This window comes from Malurus melanocephalus, unplaced genomic scaffold, assembly GCF_030028575.1.
Source record: "Malurus melanocephalus ecotype Western Australia unplaced genomic scaffold, MMel_1.1 scaffold_529, whole genome shotgun sequence".
In the NCBI taxonomy this organism is placed as follows: Eukaryota; Metazoa; Chordata; class Aves; order Passeriformes; family Maluridae; genus Malurus; species Malurus melanocephalus.
Genome location: NW_026623761.1, coordinates 217,621 through 239,478, shown reverse-complemented (window position 1 = coordinate 239,478; position 21,858 = coordinate 217,621). Strand labels below are relative to the sequence as shown.

At 40.3% G+C, this 21,858-nt stretch overlaps 1 protein-coding gene across 1 annotated transcript in view; it reads left to right on the top strand.

Moving 5' to 3' along the window:
* The window catches only part of PIK3C2G (phosphatidylinositol-4-phosphate 3-kinase catalytic subunit type 2 gamma), a 190,474-nt gene that overhangs the window by 156,067 nt on the left and 12,549 nt on the right, over positions 1–21,858 (top strand). The window contains exons 31-32 of the mRNA XM_057381792.1: positions 5,381–5,456; positions 12,589–12,677. Of these exons, the coding sequence (XP_057237775.1) occupies positions 5,381–5,456; positions 12,589–12,677 (165 nt within the window). The remainder of the gene's footprint in view (positions 1–5,380; positions 5,457–12,588; positions 12,678–21,858) is intronic.

The window sequence follows — 21,858 nt, the reverse complement described above, 5'->3', positions numbered from 1 at the left end:
ATGAAATAGTAAAACTATGTAGTAATAAATAATTAATCCATAAATTTGTGAAGAAATCTAGGAAGAACAGATGCCTGTAGAACAGGATTCCTTTTACTTTCTGCCACAGTCATTTCTTTATGCAGAATTGTAGCTGTAATATATTATAGCTGTAGAGTAGGCTGGAGTATTGTCTGAGATAGAGAGAAGAGCTTTTATTCCATTATAAAATACCCTTGTAGCACTTGTAATCACCATAAACACATTACCCTGATTGACTAGGCACCATTTTCTGCTCTGAAGAATTCAGTGCAGCCCACACAGGACTGACTACATGCTTGGTTCTACCAATCCAGTAATTATAAAACCTAGAAATTAAGAAAGAATCAGATTATATCCGAATTCCTTCCTCAGTCGTGCTTAAGTGAAAGCTTTTTAGTCCAGACTAAGTTCTGATTATGAAATTTGTATTATAATTTAGAGTAGGTCAGAATGTCACTGACCCTTTCTGCTAAATGGTTGGAATGAAGGAGGAAAAGCAGAAAACAGCTGCTTTCTTATTTGCACTAGAGTTCAAATGGAATTAAATGTTTCTTCAGACCCTTCTTTAATGAACAGAAACTTTTCTTTCTCTATCTCTGAATTTTAGTGCCAGATCCAATAAATGCAGAAACATGAATTGATGGAGATATTTGTTCTTGGACCTGTTTAAATGCTTAAGAGTGCTCATTCCCATCCCTATTCAAGGCATTTTGAAGTCTGTGGTTTTAAGCATAAGCCTCACTCAGTTACTTTCATTGAAGAATTGCYTAGAATAGGAGTAATTTCTTAAATTCAGTTTAGTGCTGTTATAAATAACTCCACCAGCAGACTGTGTGCATGAACAACAAGCTGTATTTATTGCATCAATCACTAACATGCAGAAGTTGATGCACCTTCATTGTCATGCTGAGTCAATTAGGACAGGATTGAAAATAGGTTTCAGCATCCTTTTTGTTTTTAATTTCATTCTACTTGTCCCAAAACATGGATAAAATTTCTGATCACAGCARAAGATTATTTAGGTTTGGGCTGGTTGCACCACTGCTCTCTGACTCATCATCTGCATACACTGAAGTACCTGAGTTCTTCAGATCTGTAGGGGGGCATTCTCTACAATCTTTGGAATCTTTGAGTTTTGCTTCATTAAATGGCAAAACAACCAAGTGATGTCACCAATAAGGGGAGAAGCACCAGGAAACATTGAACTGAAGGTTGGTGGCGTGGAAGATGACAAAAATATAYATTCTCAAAGCATAAAGCAAGGAAAAATCTCAAACTGACCCTAAAGCTGTGTTTTATATCACAACTGTGATTTGGTGCCAGCTGGTAATGCTGTGTGAACAAACTTCCCAGCTCCCATCTCTTAATAAATGCTGCATTTAATTTGTGGGTATTGTTCTTGGTAGCCAGATGCTGGAGGTGCATACTGAACTTGTAAAACTACTGATGTTTGTCCCACATTGTTCACAGAGGTTGGTTTTGTGTGCRTGTTCAGTGGCCTTGGAAGCTTGAGGGGATTTATTTGTCATGGTGGAGGMATTTTACAAACATAATAGTAAGTGCAGGTGCACAGTAGGTTAATCAATTTAAAAAGAGGTCTTTTGGGGTTTGAGTCCATGAAATTTTTCTAAGTATCCAAATTAATGGAGTATTTAGAGGGCAAAGATAAACCTCGTGCAGGCAGGTAAACAGTGAGAGTGTCTCAGCTATGGATGGGTTCTATAAACAGCTTTATGGWGACTTATAGGCTTTGTAAAAGGACTTTAAAGAGGATGTAAATGGAAATGATTGTAAATTATGTTCACTCATTTTCAGCACACAGTAGTAACYGGGACCACAGCATTGTTCTAGGGTGACTAATGTTTCACAGTGTAAAAGTAATCAAGTTTGATAAGAGCTTCCCATATTTCATTTCTGTTTTATTCACTGGTGCTCCTTGGGATTTGCAGAGATGGGCAAAAAGCTCCCACATGCTGGTATGGGGGTACATATCGTGCTGGTACAAAGTGCTCCCGGGGTATGTGGGTCCCTTGAACTCCCACCACTCCTGTGTTCCTGTGGCAAGGCATCCAGCAGAGCCAAAATGGGGAGGGTTCAAAGTCCTCTCTCTTCCGCTGCCCTTCCCTGAAGTTATAACAGCTGCACCAAGGTCAGCTTTTTCTCGTTCCYTTCTTTCCTGCTGATTCTCCATCCTGTTAAAGTATAACAGGCACATGGGTGTTCTCTGACCCCAAATCTACTCTAGCCCAGCTGAAAAGAAAGCTGAAAGCAGAGGGGGGGCTGCTTCTCTTTCTATCRAAATTAAATCTGGCTTGAAATCTAGCTGTGTTTCACAAACTGCAGGGTGCTTTTCTAGTTAGTCTCTGATGGAGAGCAGTAGACAAATTCTCCCATGCTGTGGTGATGCAGGACTGTGCCAGCCCCCAGAGGCCACTGAAATACTTTATTTTAGCTGTATCCTAGTGCAACTGAAGGTGGAATTTGTCCCTTTTGAGTTCAATGGCTGAAAAAAGGTCTGTGAGTTCTAGCCAGATTGAGCATACATACCTGTCTGCCCCTGCTTAGCCTAACATGTTGAATGACTTGCAAAAAWAGCAGAATTACCTACTGAAGATTATTATCTTACTAGGTAAGAATGGTTACACAAATAATAGGAAGCCTTCCTAAGAATCCCCAGGTGTGCAGTGTTTTAGGGAATTTCCATTTGCTGATTTAAAGGTGAAAATTCTGGGGGAAAAGGGTGAGTGAGTGCTTGTGGTCATCCTCAGTGCCTTCCTTTCTGCCAAGACCATCACAGGGTCTCTGAGATTCCTACCCACAGTCACTTCCGTGTAACAAAARTTGCCAGGTTAGGATTGGACCCTTTCCACCTTAAAACAGCCATACACATGTTCCCAGCTCTGTCAGACTGTTTCTATTTAGCAGGGGTGCAGGCTTCATTCCATGCTCCAGTTGYATTAACAGGGGTCCAGCTGATGGAAGTCTCAAAGATTTAAGAATCACCTGAAAGTTCAGCWTTTGCTTTGGAGGTCTGCTGACAAAGGGGTGCTTAATAAGGTGCTTGCACATTTTCTGGTGGAAATCTAAGTGGTGGAGTCCTGCAGCAGGCAGATTAGCACAGGCCAGGGGGAAATTGCTCTCTGTTGAATAACAGTGTGCAAAGTGCTTATCTCCACAAACACTCAGGAGACACCYCCTCATTGTTTTTGAAGCACTTTGCCCTGGACAACCTGSTRCATCTGCTCCTGCCATATGATCTGTTCTGTTAGGGTTTTGCATTCCTTCTGCCAGCATCAGCCTTGCTGCTTCCCCACAGGCTCCAGTGCCTGTTTGGGTATGGTGGGCACACAGGAATTGAGTATTCCTGGCACCCAGGCCAGGAAGGYTTTGCCATCAGCAGGGTACAGGCCTGTCCTGTTCATGCCTGTTGTAAGTTCTGTGTGATTCCATTTCTGCATTTTACCCAAATGTCATTTTTTTTCAGTGTTCTCTCCTTTAGAATGAGATTTTTGGAATTGTTGCCTGAAACAATCTTTGCACCTCCRATTTACAAACCTCTTGGTTCCTGCATTTCCATTTATTGCAGGAAGAGTAGGTGGAGAGGAAGCAAAAAGAACACCATCATGCTCAGTGTGGAATTTTTTTATTTCTCTTTCGAGTCAGTTTGTGTATCTTTATTTCCTCCTCCTGCCTACTTCTCTCAAGATCTTTGAACTCATAGGGCTACTTAAGTTTCTCTGCTTATTTTCATGCTGTCAAATAAAGGCTGGGCTGCCTAAAATACACTCTCTGCCCTGGAGATTTCCTACACTTGGGACTTGTGCTGAAGAGCGAGTGAAGATCCCCTAGGGAATATCTCGGCTGTTTAAAGCTACTGGAAGCTGTGGCAGGTGTATGGGCTTTCCCCTGTGAGCTGCCTTCATCAGATGAGAGAATAATTACTCATGCTCAGTACAGACAGGTGTATTGGCAGTCCKCTGCTAATAACTTAAGGATCTCTCATTCAATTCAAGGTAAACAATTATGTTGGATTTTCTTTCTTTTTTTTTCCTCTTTTTTCCCCCCCTTATTTTTCTTTTGAAGAAAATATCAGTGTGGGAGGAAAAACTCCAAACAGTGGAGTTGAAAAATGAAARACAACTGTTAAAATAAATCCAGATTGCTAAATCTTATCTCTCCACTGAACATACACATCTGTTCCTCTGTCTGCTGTAACCACATGTTAACTCCTCACTAGCTGCTTTTKTCACTACCCTCTTCCTTCTCTTTTTTTTCCTTGCACAAATTATGCTACATCTTGTCAAATTGAAACAACACAAATACTACACGAACTACATCTTGCCGATAAGAGACACTTTATTTYCCACTGACTGGAAAGAAACAATAGTGACATTTTAATGCTGGAGTCTGAAAAGTCTCTTTTTCTACCCATTCATTACAGTGTCAGTCCAAGTAACATCAGCATGAATGTAACAATTCTAACCATCTTAAAGAATGGCCATTCTGAAATACGGCTTTATGAGAACCTAATAAAATGCAATTACTGTCCAGCTTTGATTCAGAGTCATAAGAGTTCATTTAAGAATTCACGTTTTTATTACCTTGCAAAATGGTGAAATCTGGGGATTTGGTTTATTGTTTTAATTCTCTCCAGCTGAATGTAACTACCTGTTATATATGTTCACTAGAGCAGCACAGGTCAGTACATAAAAATAAAAGTTACAGCAGTACAGAAGGTGGATTACTCTTTTAAACAGGATGGTGAAATACGATCGTGCCTTTCAGTCCCTGTGGGTTTCTGGTAGCATTTAACTGTGTATGGAGCTTTACAGTGTGAGTGTCCATTAAGCTGCCACAGGAGGGAGGTTTGCACAATATCTGAGCCTCGGGGAGCGCACACGAGGTCAGGTACTTGGGTCAGTCCCGTGCCAAGGGCAAGTTTCCTGCTGACTACACAGTGCACAGYAAAGACTGTCTCTGCTTTTGTTCCACACATGGGCTGCTCTGCCAAAGTACTTGCAGCTGCTAATACAAATCCTGAGCTGCTGGAGACCAAGCAAGAGCACAAATCTCTGGCCCCCACAGCTCACTGCTGTCTGGAAGTGTGTTGACAGAAAGGGGCCAGGTGGGCACCARTGCAGCATCCCTGAGAGTGCTAAAGGGCACTGTTGTCCTCCCAGTGTCAGAGCAGAAGTAATTTCCTGGGTTCYTTGCCCACAATCAGAGGGGAGAAGCTCCCTTTTATTGCTAACTCTAATATATGCATTTAAAAATTACCAGCAAGCTTCTTGGAGGGCAATGATACAAGGAATAGAGCACAATGTATGATATTACCTACAGTGTTTGTATTCTCTTTCAGAATGAGCTTGTACTCGGATTCTTCCTCAATTGGTCCAAAAATACCTTGGCAGAAGATTCATCATCTCTGACCTTAGGTAGGTGGATTACCAATCTTATTTCTTTTCTAATAAATAATAATCCTTGACAATATTATGCAAAGGTGAGAGTAAAGTGTTTAGATGGTTTATGGTTTTTTAGGGTATAAGGATACCAACAAATCCTGATTTCTCAAGGTCTCTGAAAATGTGTTACTAATGTCACCTGTAGATTTCGTTCTCTTTGTCATATTCCTTTCAGCCTTGCTTCGTTTCTTTTTGAATAAACATGCTTATGTGCAAAGCAAAAGTCAATTTACACAAACTGTGGCAGGTTTCWTGTTTAACAAAACAAAATATTCAAAGATTTTGGAGGAAAGGATRTGAGTCATGACAAAGCACAATGTGTGCTTGCACAAGCGAAGCAAATCAGGGGTGACTTCTAAAGTAATTTTCACAATGAGTGGAGCAGGTAAATAACAGAACATTATGTTAATGCTTAGGCATACATTATTAATGACTGTGGTAATTCACTTCTTGCTAAATGAGATGCTGCATTGCTCCCTTAGTCTATCTAAATACTTAACCCATTTTCCTCTTCTGTCCATCCCCTAAYTTAATCTAATTTCTGACATTACAGCATTAAGAGCCAAAGCATAAACCATAAAAAGTAAACTCTGAATGTTTATTGTGTTCTACTGCCTCAGTTCTCCACTGATAATAATCTTCTGTACTCAGTTTTTAGGCTAAATCAWACCTCATAAAGGAGTGTGCAGCTGCACTCTGCACCACAGCAATTCAGCTGGTTGTTGTGTGCTCCAAGTGATAGGACACTTTCCAAGATCATCAGTTTTCCACATTTCAGAAAGGATTGTATCTCTGCATATTTAGTTTGCATGTCCATTAAGTTAATTTAATCCCTCTGCAGACAGAGGTTTCATTATCTCTTTTGCTGGGACTTTTTTTTTTTTTTTTAATCAATCAGAACAAAATAAATCCCATTCTGGTTTCTCAGCCTTTGGAAGATTCCCCCTGTGTAGAGTTTATTTGATTAGGGTATGCCATTACCATATTAAACCCATTATGACTATTGAAAATTACTAATGGTTGCTCTAACTTTTACAAAGGGTCAAGGAGATAATGCAAAGATGTCCTAGGTGTTAGGAACATGTAGTCTGGGTCYGTGGCTGCATTTCTCTGTAGGTGTCTTTAAGCAAAGGTACAGATTGAGAGTGAGCTGAGGCCCAAGGCAGTTAAAATACCAGAATAATTTTTGTGTGTCACTAATATTCAGCTGCCTAATTATTACAGAGAAACTAGGTGYAAAAGTTTTATGCAAAATCATCAACTGAGTCTATAATAAAATTGAGAAATTACTTGCAACATCATAATTCCTACAGTCATRTCCTGAGCCACTATAGTGTGAAGGATGAGCCGTCTATTTTTGTTGTGACAGGAAAGTCAAGGAAGAGGATGGAGAAACAGAGACAAGAATGTGTTTAGTGGGTGTTTGATGAAAGCTGTGTGACAGGTAACCCAATCTGCYCCTCACAATGTAGTTAGTGGGGGTGAGGGTCACAACATGGTCAGGGAAGATTAATCTGTCCCTGGCCTTGAGCAGTGCAGTTACAGGGGGATTCATTCTTCCTCTCCAAGAACTTCGCCTTTTAAAGTTTGGACACTTCAATTCCAGACTTAGGGCCAAACCTTTGTTTAACACAGGGGAAAATAAAAAKGGAACCCAAACCACGATCCAAAGTGCCTCGCTTTAACCTAGAAAATTGATCACTGTCATTTGTTGATGGACTGGCAGAAGCACACAGTCCAAATGGTGAGTTTAGATCTGGTGAAAGCAGGGAACAGGAATCATGGGCTGAGCTGCTCTGGGTACTGCASCACTTGAACGGTGGAAGCAGATGAGCTCAGCTGTCAGAGGGATACCTGCCATGCATGTGCCAATTGCCCAACTGAAAAATATGTTGAAACATATATATTTCACAGATTTCTTTTGTTCTTCACTTTGTCTTTGAAGTTAGGTTSCTGCCATGTCCCAGTGAGCTCACTGAAATCTTGGTTTCCATGCTGTTCTGCACCCTTTTGTCATCCAGAGCAGACACAAGTCCAGCTAAGGCACAAGGTGTGTGGTCATGTCAAGATGTCAGGTAGCAAACAAGGAGTTGCTGGGAAGAACAGAGTGGTCCTAGAGGTTCTTGCTGGCTGAGGGTGCTCAGAAACACTCTTTATTTAAAGGTGAATTCTGCAGTGATGCCATAGTCAGTCTGGGAAAGAATTARGTCCAGTGAGCCTGCAGACAAGAGGTAACTGCTATGAAAAAAAAAGTATGTTTTCCTCCTGCAAATTTCATTGCTTTCTGAGGTTATTGGGGTCTTAATATTTGTCTGTTTTGAAAAATAACTCAAGTTTAATATGGGCTGTAGCTTTCCATGGATATGGTGACTTCTCTCTCAAGCGAAAAAGTCATCCATCTCTTGGTTAGGATCAATATAAAATAAGATTAATGCCCAATAGGATCAGGTTATGAATTTTGATCAAACCAGCATCTTTCTCTTACACTGCTTTAATTTATAAATGTTGTAGGTAATTACACTTACTAAAGTAAAATAAAAATTAAAATTTATGAATTTGTACTGTGCTCCCAGGAATAGAGAGATTAGAAATCAGTGTTGAATTTACTTGACATGAATACTGAATCAGTACTCCCAGTGGGGTRAATTCTGAATTACCCTGAATGTTGTCAGCATTTCATTATACCAGGCACACTACAAGGCACTGAGAGCAGATAACAGGAATGATTTCGCAATCAGCCTTTTAAAAAGGCCCTTTAAAAAAGGGAAGGAAGAAAGAATAATCTTAGAAAAAACATTTTTATATCAAMCTTGCTTGTTTTTCTTCTCTGGAGTTTATATCTCCTGAAAATATTAATGGTTCTGTCTGTTGTGGTTCTGCTATGGGCTGTAACAGTGTGCAGCCCAGCCCCAGTTCTGGCATGTTTAATTAGTGCTCCATGTGTTTATATGGGCTTCTGTCCTTGAGATGCAGCAGGGGAACAGGTTCTATGTCCTTCTGAGGGGAGATCCAAGCTTCCCAGCAAGATTTTAATACAGCATTCCTCTCCATGCAGAATCACGGTGCTCATGAATAGTCCCTGAGGAAAATAAACCTCTCYTGCTCATGTCCTGTAGAGTTTTGACCTTCTGAAGTTGCTCACTCTTGATGTAAAGCTTTTGCCACAAGTTGCCTTCCTGATTTAGTCACTTTTACCCAAAAGCACCTCTGGTTGGCTTGGAGGACTAAACCACTGAGACAGGCAGTGTATTTAGAGCTGACTGTATGAAGTCAGATACTTTGGAGCCTGTAACTAAAGCAGGCAGATGGTTGGCTTGGGGCATTCAAGCCCAGCCCTGGAAAACCAAGCAAGTTCCAGTACTCTTTGATGCCAGATGTCAAAACAGGCTGTCACCAAGAAGAAAGGTCTAAGAAAAATCTGAGGGCGCAGAATACAGAATAATACTCAGCTCTCTAATGGCACTGTGTTGACACTTAGTTAATTAGTTTCTTCACATTGCTTTGCAGTCCACGTGTGAAATGCAATGTATTATTAAATTACAGTTTCCCTATTGATTTTGTCAGCAGCGTCTTCCTCGCCGTTTTTATTTCTCCCGTGTTGTGCAGTGTAGTGCAGAGCTTGTTTTAAAATGGTGCTACTGAAAATGTGGCACAAATGGTAGAACATGGAGCTAGTGGCTCTCCAGCATGCCAGAAAGACMATCTAGATAAAGCAAAGAACTGCACACTTGGTTACTGTGAAGATAATATCACTTTCAGTAGAAATCTGAACTCTAATTGCCTTCATTTTGTCATTTGAAAAGACCAAAGGACCCAGAGTTTTCTCGTGCTTRTGTTCCTTGATAAGAGATTACAAACTGGCACAGTGTTTGGGTTTTTCTGACTTGCACTCAAAAAGCTGGGACACACAGCCACAAATCTGGTAGGAAAAAGCTACAAGGGCTACAGGGTCCTCGTTTGGTATTTGACAGCTTTTGCATCGACACCAGTGAGTGAGGAATCGATCCCTGGAGGGAAATCTTGCTTCAGCTGTGGYCAGAGCAACTTTGTCCTGTACCTGCAACAGAGCAGCACTTGGTCCTTGTCTAAAATGGGCTACAAGTAGAGCATGACACTTCCTAAAAATGCTCTTGTCCATCTGCCCAAGGTGGATTGGAAGTAATTATTGTATGTGTTTTCTATTATCATTTGAAGCTAAAATTACCTGGACTTCAAAGAAGYTATGATTTATCACTGCATGTGGGAAAACTTAAAAGTATACCATCTGAGTATAGCTAACAGTTTTATTATTAAACATAAGCAATAGAGGTTTCTTCCCTGTTTATTAGATCTCCCATGCTCTGTTATTTTTTCTTTCCCTTCCTTTTTATTTTTTTCCATTAGTACACAATTTATCACRTAGTAAGAGCAAATATTTTAGTAATAGTTGTGCCTGTAGTGTGTGCTTCAGACTTCATTTTGCATATTCAATTAGAAATGCATTTTCCCTGTTTGTGGGGGTGGGGGTGGTTGGAAACTTGTTTACATTTCTTACCTTTAAGGAAAAGAAAAAAAGCCAACTCCCACAGAGAAATTCCTTGGATATAAGCATCACACTGTAAAATTTAATGAAAAAAAAAGGCACTGGTAGTGCTGCTAGGAAAGGCACAGTGATCAGCAGGACTCTGATGATGTAATTTTCAGCCTCTGAAATCTGTTGCTCTTGCTAAACCATTGGTGTTGACTCACTGCAATTCACAAAATTAACAGAGCCCCACAAGTGAATCGTGCCCTTTTGATGAAACACAACTGCCCTTGTGTTACCCTGTGTGTAATAGTCTAGAATTCTGCATTTCCTGTTGCAAATTCAAGGGAAAAAGACTCACAGCTTAAAAAAAAAAAAACATGGTAAAGTGGCTTTGCATGAAGAGAAGAGGAACTGAATTTTATGAGCTGCTTCTTACCCGGGAAAAAACTCAGCATTGTCTGGTTAATGGATTTTTCATCTCTTGTTCCTATTTGCATACCACAAGAAATGAAATAAGGTACAGTCTTGCCAAGTGATTTGTCAAAGTTCATGAGGGAGAATAACAAATGAAGAACTGCTACTCGGTCTTCTGACTCCCAGCTTAGTGATTTCTTCCTGAGATTTCAATTCTTCAAGAGTGTTTCAGGCCCTTCTCTAATTAGGATGTGATTAAAAATGTATTTTTTGTAGTCTCTAAAGGGGAGAAATAGGAGATGGATTCATATTCTAAAATTCCATTCCAAACATCATAAATGCAGTAGTGTTGGTATCCAGGCTGCCTGGAAAAATTATATTATGGCAGTTGCATGTACACACAGTGTTATTTCTAATTCATTTGAGTTCTCTTCCTTTGGATAAATGGCAATTACACTGGCTCTCTGGCTGTCAGTAGTACATGAAACTGCTGTCATTGTGTCTGCTTAGCAGTTATTTTAGWCTCTGTTCACTCCAGAGGTTACACATTTGATTTCCTCTGAAAAATCCACCCACYGTGGCTTATTCATTATAATGTCCCTGCTGCCACCTCCTCTGCTGAAYGACAGAGCAAAGGCTGAGCAGAGGGACTTGGGTTTGTTGCTCCCACARCCCTGGCTGTAAAAACTCTGGGCAGGAGAGGGCAGGGGGGAGACAGAGAGTGCCCAGGTGTCTGCTGAGGCTGAAAGGGACACATGGGACTCCTGCTACCAAGAGAAACAGTCCTGGTTCTCCCCAAAAGCCTCCTGTGGCAGTCCCTAACCCTGGTGCGTGATGGCTGTTCTTTCATTCTCATCATCCTTTSCCATTGCTTCTGCTTCTCAGATGTGTTTCTATTTAAAGAATTCATTACCACTGTTGTCTGGTGTTGTTCTGTCACCCTGCAGTGGGTTTAGGGCTGGTGTGGCAGATCCCAGGGTGCAGGAAGGAGAGCAGAACTTCTCTGTCTGAGGTCTCAAAACTCTGCTGCTTCTCTAACAGGGAGGTGGGAGAGCAGAGCCCAGTTTGTGAGACATCATTGTTTTGTTGTAAGCTTAGCAGGATTGAGTTCTTATTTTTTCAGGTAAATTATTGGTTGTAATAAGCTTTGGTCAAATTAAATGAAGCTGTTTGCCTAAATAAAACCAGGCAGCCTCACACAGGCAGAGTCTGGATTGTGTCTGGACTGTCTTTGATGGTGACCAGGTGGTGCAAAATGGCTCAAGTCCAGCTGCTGAGCCCTGCTCAGGTGAAACGCTGCAAAATCAGGAGSTCAGAGAGATATTGAGGAGTGGTGAAAGGCATCCTTCCTTTCTCTGCTGCATTTCTCTGCTGTGTCTGCAGGGCAGGTAAACCACATCCCTTACCCAGCTTCAAGGACACACCTTTTTGGCAGTGAAGACAGCTGGCTCAGTGCCTCCAGCAGAAGGATGGAACAGGATATGCTTAGTCATTTCTTCTACATTGTGATACTGATTCTTCTTGCTTGGAAAATGAAAAATGGTTTTTGTTTTTTTTTTCAGTGGGAATTGAACCAGACGCTTTAAATGCATCTTAGAATAAAAATCTATGGAAGCAATGGGTTGCATGAAAACCAGCTTGGAGCAGAGAAAGTACAGAATGAGAAAGGGAGAATTTATATATGATGTTGTTTCTCCAACTTGTTTTAGAACTGGTCAGGAAACTTGTTTGGGTTTTTTGGGTTTTTTTTTGTTTTTTTTTTTTTGTTTGTTTTTTTTGGGTTTTTTTTTTTTTTTTTTTTTTTTTTTTGGGAACTGGGAAAAAAAAAATCCAGTGTTTTTACCCAGACAGGAGAACAGCAACAGTAGTGAATAGTGTCATCAGTGACTGCCAAAAAAAACCCCAATTATTTGTCACTCAAGCATAAGTTTCCCACTGAATTTCAGATTGGTGGCAATTAGCAAACAGAAAAATCTCACTGTCCGTTAACAAACAGCAAAGAAAATGAACACTGCATGTCAGACCCCTTTCTTACATCATACTCCTTATCAGTATTCTCTAATTTCCTCCTCGATTTAAGCAYGCAGCAGGTTTTTATATGTTAGTTAATGTGTACTTCAATATTTTACAGATCTACTTCCTCTAAGCTGTTACTTAAAAATCAAACTGTCTGGCCTTTTTTAGGTCCTCAGTCAACTGAGCCTGGAGTACAACTGGTCATATCCTATGAGAACCCCCGTCTGACAATAATGCTGAAACATATGAGGAACATWGTGAGTATTTCTATCAGAACGCATWACTTATAGGTCCTTGTGTTTGCAGAGTACTGTGAAAACATTAATCTTCAAACTGCCTCTCTGGGATAAYTAATTTCAGCTCCAGTTAATGACAGTGCTGTTCTGTCATGATTTAACAAGTTTTTTTCCTTTGAGGTCACTCAGTATGGTTACAGGTGTGAGACAGATACGGAACTGGGTTTCCTTTATGGCTGGTAATGGCCTTTTCAAAGAAAACCARTCTTGATGCTGTTTTGGTCCTCTCAGCTGACACCTTTTGATACCAGTCAGACATTAGGCAGCATGCAGCAGCGTGACTTTTTGCAGCATGWCAGCCTGGCACTAGGGATTGATTATCCAGACATTTCTTTCTAGTCCAGCATTACTGTCTATGAACAGGGAAGAGCTCGGCAGAGGGAGCAGTGGTGTATTTTAAGGAGCAATGTCATTTGGAGGCGTAATGCTCAGCTTTGTACCATACTGTCAGGAGGCTGAGAGGTAAATGTTGAGCATTCCTGGAGCCAGCATATGGGAGGGGAAGCTGGCAGTGCTCCTGCAGCACAAGGCAGGTGGAATTGGATGCTGAGGGTGACTTCAGGGATGGAGTTGGGGCTGTGTGTGATCTTTTACTGGAAGARTGTGTTGGCTGCTCTGTAATGAATTCCATGCCTAGATGTGCTCTTGAATTCCCATGGCTCACACCTCAAGAAATGGCTTCAGCAAGAGAGCCCTTACTTGTTTAAATAGGGGATTAGAGCATTTATTAACTATTGTGGGTTCTCAGTGCATAATCTATGCCACCTCCATCCCAAACTGGATTGCAGTCCCTTTTCCTAAATGGGGCCAAACTGAGGGGCTCATTGAGCACCAGCCAGTAGTAAATTAGGGCTGATTGATTAATGAGTGGTATGAAATACATGAGGTTTACATAGCTCTGACTGTTCTCTGTTGGCCTCTCCGGCTTCTCATTTGCAATTCAAGCATCTCCATTCTGGTCTATAACATTCAATACWTCTCTGTGCTGACACTTGTTACTTGTGTGCCACTTTGACAGGTGAGATCAGCCTCTGCTGACAGGTCCAATTTATACAAACTTTATCTTCACACAAGACCTTCCTAATTTTTTCTGTTAAACTTTTTTAAATCTAAGTGACTTGATTATCTTCTGATAAAAGTTCTAATTGGTGGGAGGGGCCTATTTAAGGGGTTGCCATGCTGATATCATTGAGAGCTCAAGCYGGTGATCTGGAGATGCACACAAACAATTACAGGGGTTGGAATTAGTCTTTCTCCTTGTTTCCATCATTTTTAAGTGTGTAGACTCCTGACTGTGCTCTTAGGATGTTCCAGCCAYTTAATTAAATGAAAGTAAATTACAGCATAGATAGCTGTGTAGTGCAAACATAAAATCCAGRGTTCATTATGGAAAGGGACAGTACAACTTGAAGTTACTGTGCTGCTTTTCAAAATAGGTAAACTAAATACATTTTAGTGAGTTTGCAGAGAAGTGGTAGAAGTCCCATTTAGTAAGAGTAACAATGATTCATGACTTGAAAATAAGCTCATTGTTTTGGTGGCCTAACTTAGGCAATCAGGTTTTTAAATCCTGGGTTTCCAATTCCTTCCCTCCACCTGGCAATCCATCCGTCGTCATCTGATCTGAAATATGAAGCAGTATTGCTCCAGGGGACTGTGATACTGGGCTGCCTTCAGACCAGTAACCTACAATAGGAAGGTTTTTTATCCCATTAGTAATCTGCTCAGCTTCCCAGTCATATAAATCAATCTTTCTGATGTGCTCTCTTTTCTTTTTCTTTTCCTTTCCTCTTCTTTTTTTGGTTGAGCTGAACAGGGATTTTAAAAGTATGCCAAGATCATATCTTATTCAAGACATGTTAAAGCTATTTCAGGTATATTCAGTCTTTTGCAGAGACTCACTAATTATATTTTAGTGGTTCATCTGTGCAGAGATTACTTTGCTATCTTGTTTTATTTCATAATTTATAGTAAATAATTCTTGTTCTGTTCTTCCCTATTTAATTTATCTCTATAAAGAGATTTTATGATGTGTTCAGATGTGAAAATAATTGTAGTAGGTCAAATTAATCCCAAATGTAGCTTCGCTGAACTGACAGGAATTGTGATAGAGACTTTTGATCAAAGTAAATACATTTGATTTAGTATTTATAAGAGTTTACTTTTAAGGGTTTTAATAGGAGATCTAGATCCTATATTGATACACAATGCGCAAGAGACTCCCTAAGGAGCTGGTGTTGTTCATAGCCACTGTCAGGTGTCACAYTGGCTCTTTAAAGGAGAAAACCAAGACTGCAGTGCTGTAACTTTGCAGGAATTTTTCCTGAAGGAAATTACCCCATTTACATGGAATATCATAGAGAAAAGAGTGGTGTAGCAGTGGAGGGAGCACTGGAGTGGTGCAGATCTGCCTGATGTGGGTKCACTCATGGACTCCACAGTGCAGGAATGCAGCCCTTTGGATCTGATGCACCCACACGAGCCACATCTGCTGCAGATGTACAACTCAATCATCCCTAGACCAGCTTCAGAGTGTGCTCTCCCTCACCACTGCAACATTTCAGTGTTTAAAAAGCCAGTCCTGCTTGAAGAAACTCTATCAAAAATTCTGCAAAGACAAACAAYGGAGAATAGCCTTATGGATTTTGTGACTGGAAAGGGCCATTAATCTAATCTAACCTTTTGTAAAGAAAAGACTGTATTTTTTCACTGAGGAAATACTTGCAGCCAAGGAAACWGTTTGAACACAGAGATGTTAAGACTGGTTGTTAATGTTTGCCTACAGTTTAAGGCTGTGGGTGCACAATGAAGACAAGTTCTGTTAAACAGATATTTATAAGATCCTAAAAATGTTTCAGTCTCAAGATTTCCCTCAGCAATTCATAGTTTCATTTGAATCCTGAGATTTTGTAAGTCAGGTGGCTCACTGCTTCTACTTATGATTTGAGYGGCATCATCATGACTGCTGAGGAAAATTACTTTAAATCCAATTTTCAAATATACAAAAGCCAATAAAATGCAATTTTCTGAACATGTATATTACATAACTTGAAGTCAGCTTCTTGGGGCATTGCTCTCTCCTCTCAAATGCAGACAGTGCCACATTGGGTACTTTATACATGGGGTCTACAGGCAATATTGCCTTAATAAAGTGAAGCTGGGGTAGAAGGAAACATTTGTGTAGGGTTGAAAAGCAGAGARACCTGGAGAGTTGGCCTCGTGGCAGATGGAGGGGTGGGGAAGGGCAGGCTTAGTCTATGGAAACAATAGCACAGTACCTGGAAAAGTACACWAAGTGGTCTTAGGATAAATACAAAGGAGCCCCAGGGGAGGTTTGTTTTGGCATCTGAAGGGATTTGGTACCTAAGAAAAAGAGTAGTCCAGTTGTGGCAGCACAATACCCAGAAAAGTAGCAGTAGGCAGGAACAGAAGCACAGGGGGAATGCTGCTCTACCCTAAAAATGTAAGCTTGAAGATCAGTGCAGATGTGGAAATGGATTTATTGAAAGACATGTAGGTTTTGAATTTGTAATGTTCGATTCCAGTTCTGTTCACCCATATTAACCAACACAGAGAATTAGGATATCAAGAGCCCACACAGGGTCAGCTATGGGCTGGTTTAGTTCCACACAGCCACAACCAACCAGGAACCTGCTGGTGCACTGCTGGGCTTGCTCACTCCTCAAAAAAAACACCAGAGGCACGAGGAACAGCCATTGCTGWCATCCAGAAAAGGGTTCCTAACATATTTCCTTGCCTGCTTCACGCAGAAGCAAAGGGAAAGTGGTTGAGCATTGGCTCAGGAGRAAGCCTGCTTTTTTCCACTGACTTCTCTGCCATTGCCTCAGGCATGCCCTGTTTTCCTAGATAAGCAGCTAAACTTCCAATCCTCACTACTAAACATTCTTGCCCATTACTTCTTGTGGACAGAGTAACTCCTCAGGGGTAGAGGGGTGGAGAAACAAAGCCAAGTTATCCTGAATCTCATGCCAATAAATGTAAAATATTACTAGAATTCAGGAAAGAGTGCGTGGGCGATGAATTTTGAACCAACTTTACAGGGGGAAAATTTGCTGGAARAAAAATAAACTCCTACAGTTCTTTGCAAAAGTACTTCCAGCTTTCCTTTTATAAAAGCTCTGAAGCTGTCATGTAGCACTCCTGGTGATTAATGATTCTGGGATAGCTGATATGTGGGTGACGAATTAGTAATCAGCTTTAGGCTTACACATACATTCAGCCTCTTTCCATTTCATGTCCTACGCCATCCGAGTACAAATTGCTGCCAAAAATGTTTGTGAGATGCGATGGTTTAAACGTGTTGGGAAGAAGGGTGGGAGCCAACCTTTCCCAAATCCAAAGGGATGAGATCTAAGCCTGCAGCACAGGGCTATAGGGATGTTCCCACTAAGTACAGGTAGATGTTCTGCTGCCTTTGTTGGGTTTTGTCTCAGTTTGAGCTGGGAAAGGGATGGGGATCTTTGTTCAGTCTTAGTTGGTTCCCATCACTCCTCTCATGGGCTCACTAACTTTCATGCTTTATGGCTACCATTGTATAGATTTAAATGGAGACTCTACACTACCTGCCAACAATGCAGGGCCTGCCAGTTAAATTAAAAGCCACATTATCCTTTCAGAACATTATGAATGTGTACTGCTTTCCTTGCTGCAGCCCATGGATCAGCCAACAGGGAYTGGAATGGAGGTGCACAGGTAGGCAAGGCAGGGATGGAAACAAGTGGGAAAAAAATCTCTTTGTGCTGAACAAAATTATCCAGAGAGTATCAGTGACAGAATTAAATGAGAAGTTTGGCTGATGGAGGGAGGTAACACATTCAGATGAAGTTCTTAGACTGGCACAGGAAAACAAAATAAAAAGCCATCGGAAGAAAGCTCTTATACTAACTCTAACTTATAAAAATTTGGATTTAATTTTATATTCATAGAAAACTCTTTTAAAGTGAAAGGAAATTAGCTCAGATAAGCTATATTCTCCTTCAGACTGAAAATTAGCTGAACACTTCTAAACAAAGGTTACTATAACTCAGCAGTGGTTTAAATTGGAAAGAGATGGTCTGTTCTTGTGGCACAAGGATTACTGTTGGATTCAAATACATTTGTTATGAAAGGTGTTTGACAAATATGTTGTACAGAAAGTTGTGTTATTATTTCTTGTTAAACCCTTTAATCTGTCACAGTCACGGTACTGGCTCAGCTCTAAATTCTAACTGCTCATTTTTAAATAAGTAATTCCCTACATAGTTGATAGGTGTTGAATAAGAAGAAAAAAACTGACAACAACAAACAGTGAGCTCTATTTAAAGCTGAGTGATCTGGGAGATGAAGGTGAACAAAAATTAAATTTGCCCCTGGTTGCAAATGAGGGAAACATTAAAAATAATAGTGCAGACAGAGCAAGATCAAGAGAATAAAAGTAATTTCCAGAACCCTACAACCAGCTTGGACAAATGAAAAATATTTCCTCAGGGAGGGAGAGATCTATATCCCACAGTAATGTGAAGATAAAACAAGCTCATGGTGAGACATGAGGTTGCTACGAGAGATGCCAATGAGAAAGGCCAGATCCTGGTGTCATGGTGCAGAAATGAAGTAGTTCATCTTYACAAGGCTTTGATAGGAAACTGTTTCTCTCAGGATGTTTTTTTAACTAGAATACAAGTTCAAAGAACAGTTCTCAGTAGGGTTGCTTGGGAGTGATTGATTCTTCAGGAGTGATTTATTGTTACTARAACTTACTTAAGAACAGACTAACAAGGACACAAGTCAATTGTGCAAATATTTAAGGGAGAAGACAGCAAGGTTCAAGAGGAATTATTTAGAACATTGAGCAAGGGCGTAAGTAGAAGTAATGAGAGCTAATTAAGGAGCAGAAATTGCATGCCTCATATAATGGAATGCTTTCTTACACATGGAGATGGCAAGCTGTAGAATAATTGAAAGAAAAGTGCAGGGAGATTGTACAGTTGGAGAAATTAAAAATAGTCTGGAGCAGACATATACAGGCTTTTGTAACTAATTATGAAGTTGAGAGGCAAAATAGTGCAGAATGAAGACGCAGATCACAAACCCACTGTTTCTTCACACATTTTTGTATTCACTTACTATCTGGGCCCAGGCAGGGAGAGCAAAGCATATGTATGCAACAAAAAGATAGAAAGGGAACAACAGCTTTTGCTTGTATTTCTTTTCTCAAAGACTAATTTTCTTTCATGCCCTCTAACAGGCAGCAATGCTCTTAATCCTGAGTGATTTCCAAAGGAAAGTGAAATGGGGATTTGTCTTCAGAATTTRTTCTCTTCTGTGCTTTATTCAAAAGAAGAAATTCTGGGATCWGTGTTTCTAAGGGTCAAAACAAGATCATTCTTATCTCAGCTGGTGTCATAGACTCTGTGACTAAATATTCGTCTGAAAATGAAGTGTTCCAAGCACAACAATAATACAGGGTTGAAAGCAATGGAATTTAGTTTCTTTATGGGTGTGGTGGTAATTCTGAAATAAAAGTTTCAGAGATTTGTTCATCAAATCTACTCTCTGCGTTCTACACCCTGCACCAGCATTGTTTATCCACAGGATAATATAGTTTTAAAATGTGACTGAACCTGGATTTCTCTCATCTATGAAAAAAAAAAAAAAGAACCAAACCAAAAGACATCAGTGGAGTTAATTGACTTAAAGATAGTAATGCAGCATGTGATTCAGAAATCTAGAACATGTTACCTTTTCTTTAGGGGAAAAAACTTCTGTGTGATTGTCACTCATCTTTTATTGGGACTTGGTCATTTATTCAATACATTCCCACTTGTGCTTTATTTTGTTTTTTCAGCCTTGGTAACTTTTTTATCCCCACATTGTGCTTTGTGGATCATACRGTAATGAAGTCACTTGGTAAAGGGTCAGAGATTTACCAGAGCTCAGGAGATGGAATTAAGCTCTGAGTGGGTTGGGTACATACACAACCCATTCTATGATGTCTTTTTCTTTGCTGCTTGTTCAGAAACAGYAATAAACACACACAAAGTTGTGTCATTTCTTGCTGGAGCTAAATTCTAGCCCTCCTTGCCTGGTGCTGCTGGTCTGTAAAGGGCAGGAGCCTGTTTTACATAACAGTTACTGTCTGTGGCTGTACGGACACCTCCCCATTCAATTTGGCATTGTGTCTGTCCTTATCTGCTTCTAGATCATCAGGACAATATATTACTCTCTCTAAATGGAGCACCAGAGATACCTCTCAGGGCATTTCTTCAACTTTCTGGTTTCAGGGCTTTATAGAAATAAATTTTGGGAGAGAACCTTTGTGACCTTCTGGGTATCCTAGGCCAGCTTTCATTTTATTTACTTCATTTAAGCAGAGATAGATGGGCTTTCTTTTTAAATGACTGAAGCAGATGAGAAGCATTTTGCATAACTCTCAGATAGCCCTGAGTCTTTTGGRATCCAGTCTGTTTTCCAGAACTGTCTCCTTAAAAAAAGAAACAAAAAATCACAGATTTGTTTTTTTGAAAATATTTACAAATAATTCCGGTTCATGTTTAATATCCCAGTGTCCCTGTGTTTTGGGATCAGTTTGAAACTAAGATGCTTACATATGTGATGTGCTGGAATCACATTTCCATCTCATTGTGATGCATCAGCTGCCTGATCGCAGCTGTTTTGAAAACCAGGAATTATCTTGCCTGACCTCCAGTGACCACTCCAGAATGGTCCAKTTTTCCATGAAGTCCTATTTCCAGCTCCATACACACCTTTTATCAYTTGTGGTGACACAAAGCAGCAGGATCTGTCTCAGCTGGGGCCATGCACCAGTGTGGGGGCAGTTTAACCAAGCCAAGCCAGATGTGCACAATATGACAGGGTAAATCTCTTGTTGGTCTCCCTCCTTAACAGGATTATTTTTTTTTCCCCATTTGGTAGCCAGGACACCTTGGAAAGGGTTGGCTGTTGGTTCATTCTGTAGAGATTTTGTGTCTCAGGACAGCTCTGACCCTATTTTTGCCAGCACAGTTGTCCCCCTCAGGAATGCTGCACAAGCAGCTGTTGCAGCCAGGCTGCTCCAGTCCTGGCTACTCTGCTGCAGGCAGGTTGATCAGGATGCTGAAGGTATTGGACATAAATTATATTTGGATATTCAAATCAATAACGTGGATTGAGCATCTTTGCATTTTTAGCATGGTAAATGACAAAGCCATCTGGAGGCTCACTCCACAGACACTGCCAGGTTTCTGAAAGGTAGAAAATGCCTGTTCAAAAAATGCTTTCCAGAATTTCTCTGGCAGAAAAAATACTTTTATTTCCTTGAATTAACTTGAGAAAAACTTAATTTCTTTGGTTGCCTTGCTGCTAAACCTCCATATCCTCAACCTCTCTCACTGTGTCTTCTGTCTTAACGTACATACCCAGCTGTCACCAAAAAATCGGGATCAGAAAATATAATACAATAAAATGTTGTTGAAGAGAAGCAGACAAATATTTTCAAATTTTAGGTGAAGAAAGTGGTTGTTTGGGAAAAAAATACCATATTTGTGCAATCACATTTGGCCAGTTGCTTTCGTGTTTTGTCTTGCCAAGAGCAGACAGTGCAGGATGCACCCTAGTGATAGGGTGAATTATYTTTTTTTTTGTAATTATTATTTAATTACTGCAAATTTCATTTTTTTGTTAATTTTCTTTGAAGCAATTTGAAGATATTTTGTGAGAGGAAAATTAAAATCTCAGCAGCAGAGTAGAATAAAGGTGTTCATGCTTTGGGAGATGCAGAGCTCAAAGGAAGGATGAGGAAGGGTCTTTGATACTACTATCAAAGGATACTTTGGATTTGGAAAGTAACAACACAACTACTCATTCACACAGCAATCCCATTTTTCCTGGAGTTTATRTATCATTAATCTGCTTTTGAAGGAACCACTTCCTTTGTAATACTAATTTCTCAGCTCTTTAAGCTTAGAAGTAGCCCAGAGGATGTTCTTTTTCTCCGAAGGCAGAGGCTATATTTGCTAATTAAGCTGCAGCTTTGAAAGACAGGGTTKAGCCTTCCTGTGCTGAGTTACACAKGCACTCAGAGGAACTGAAAGACAGCAGCAATGATGGCTCTTCCACGTTTCTCATTGGTTTTAATTTAGTCTGG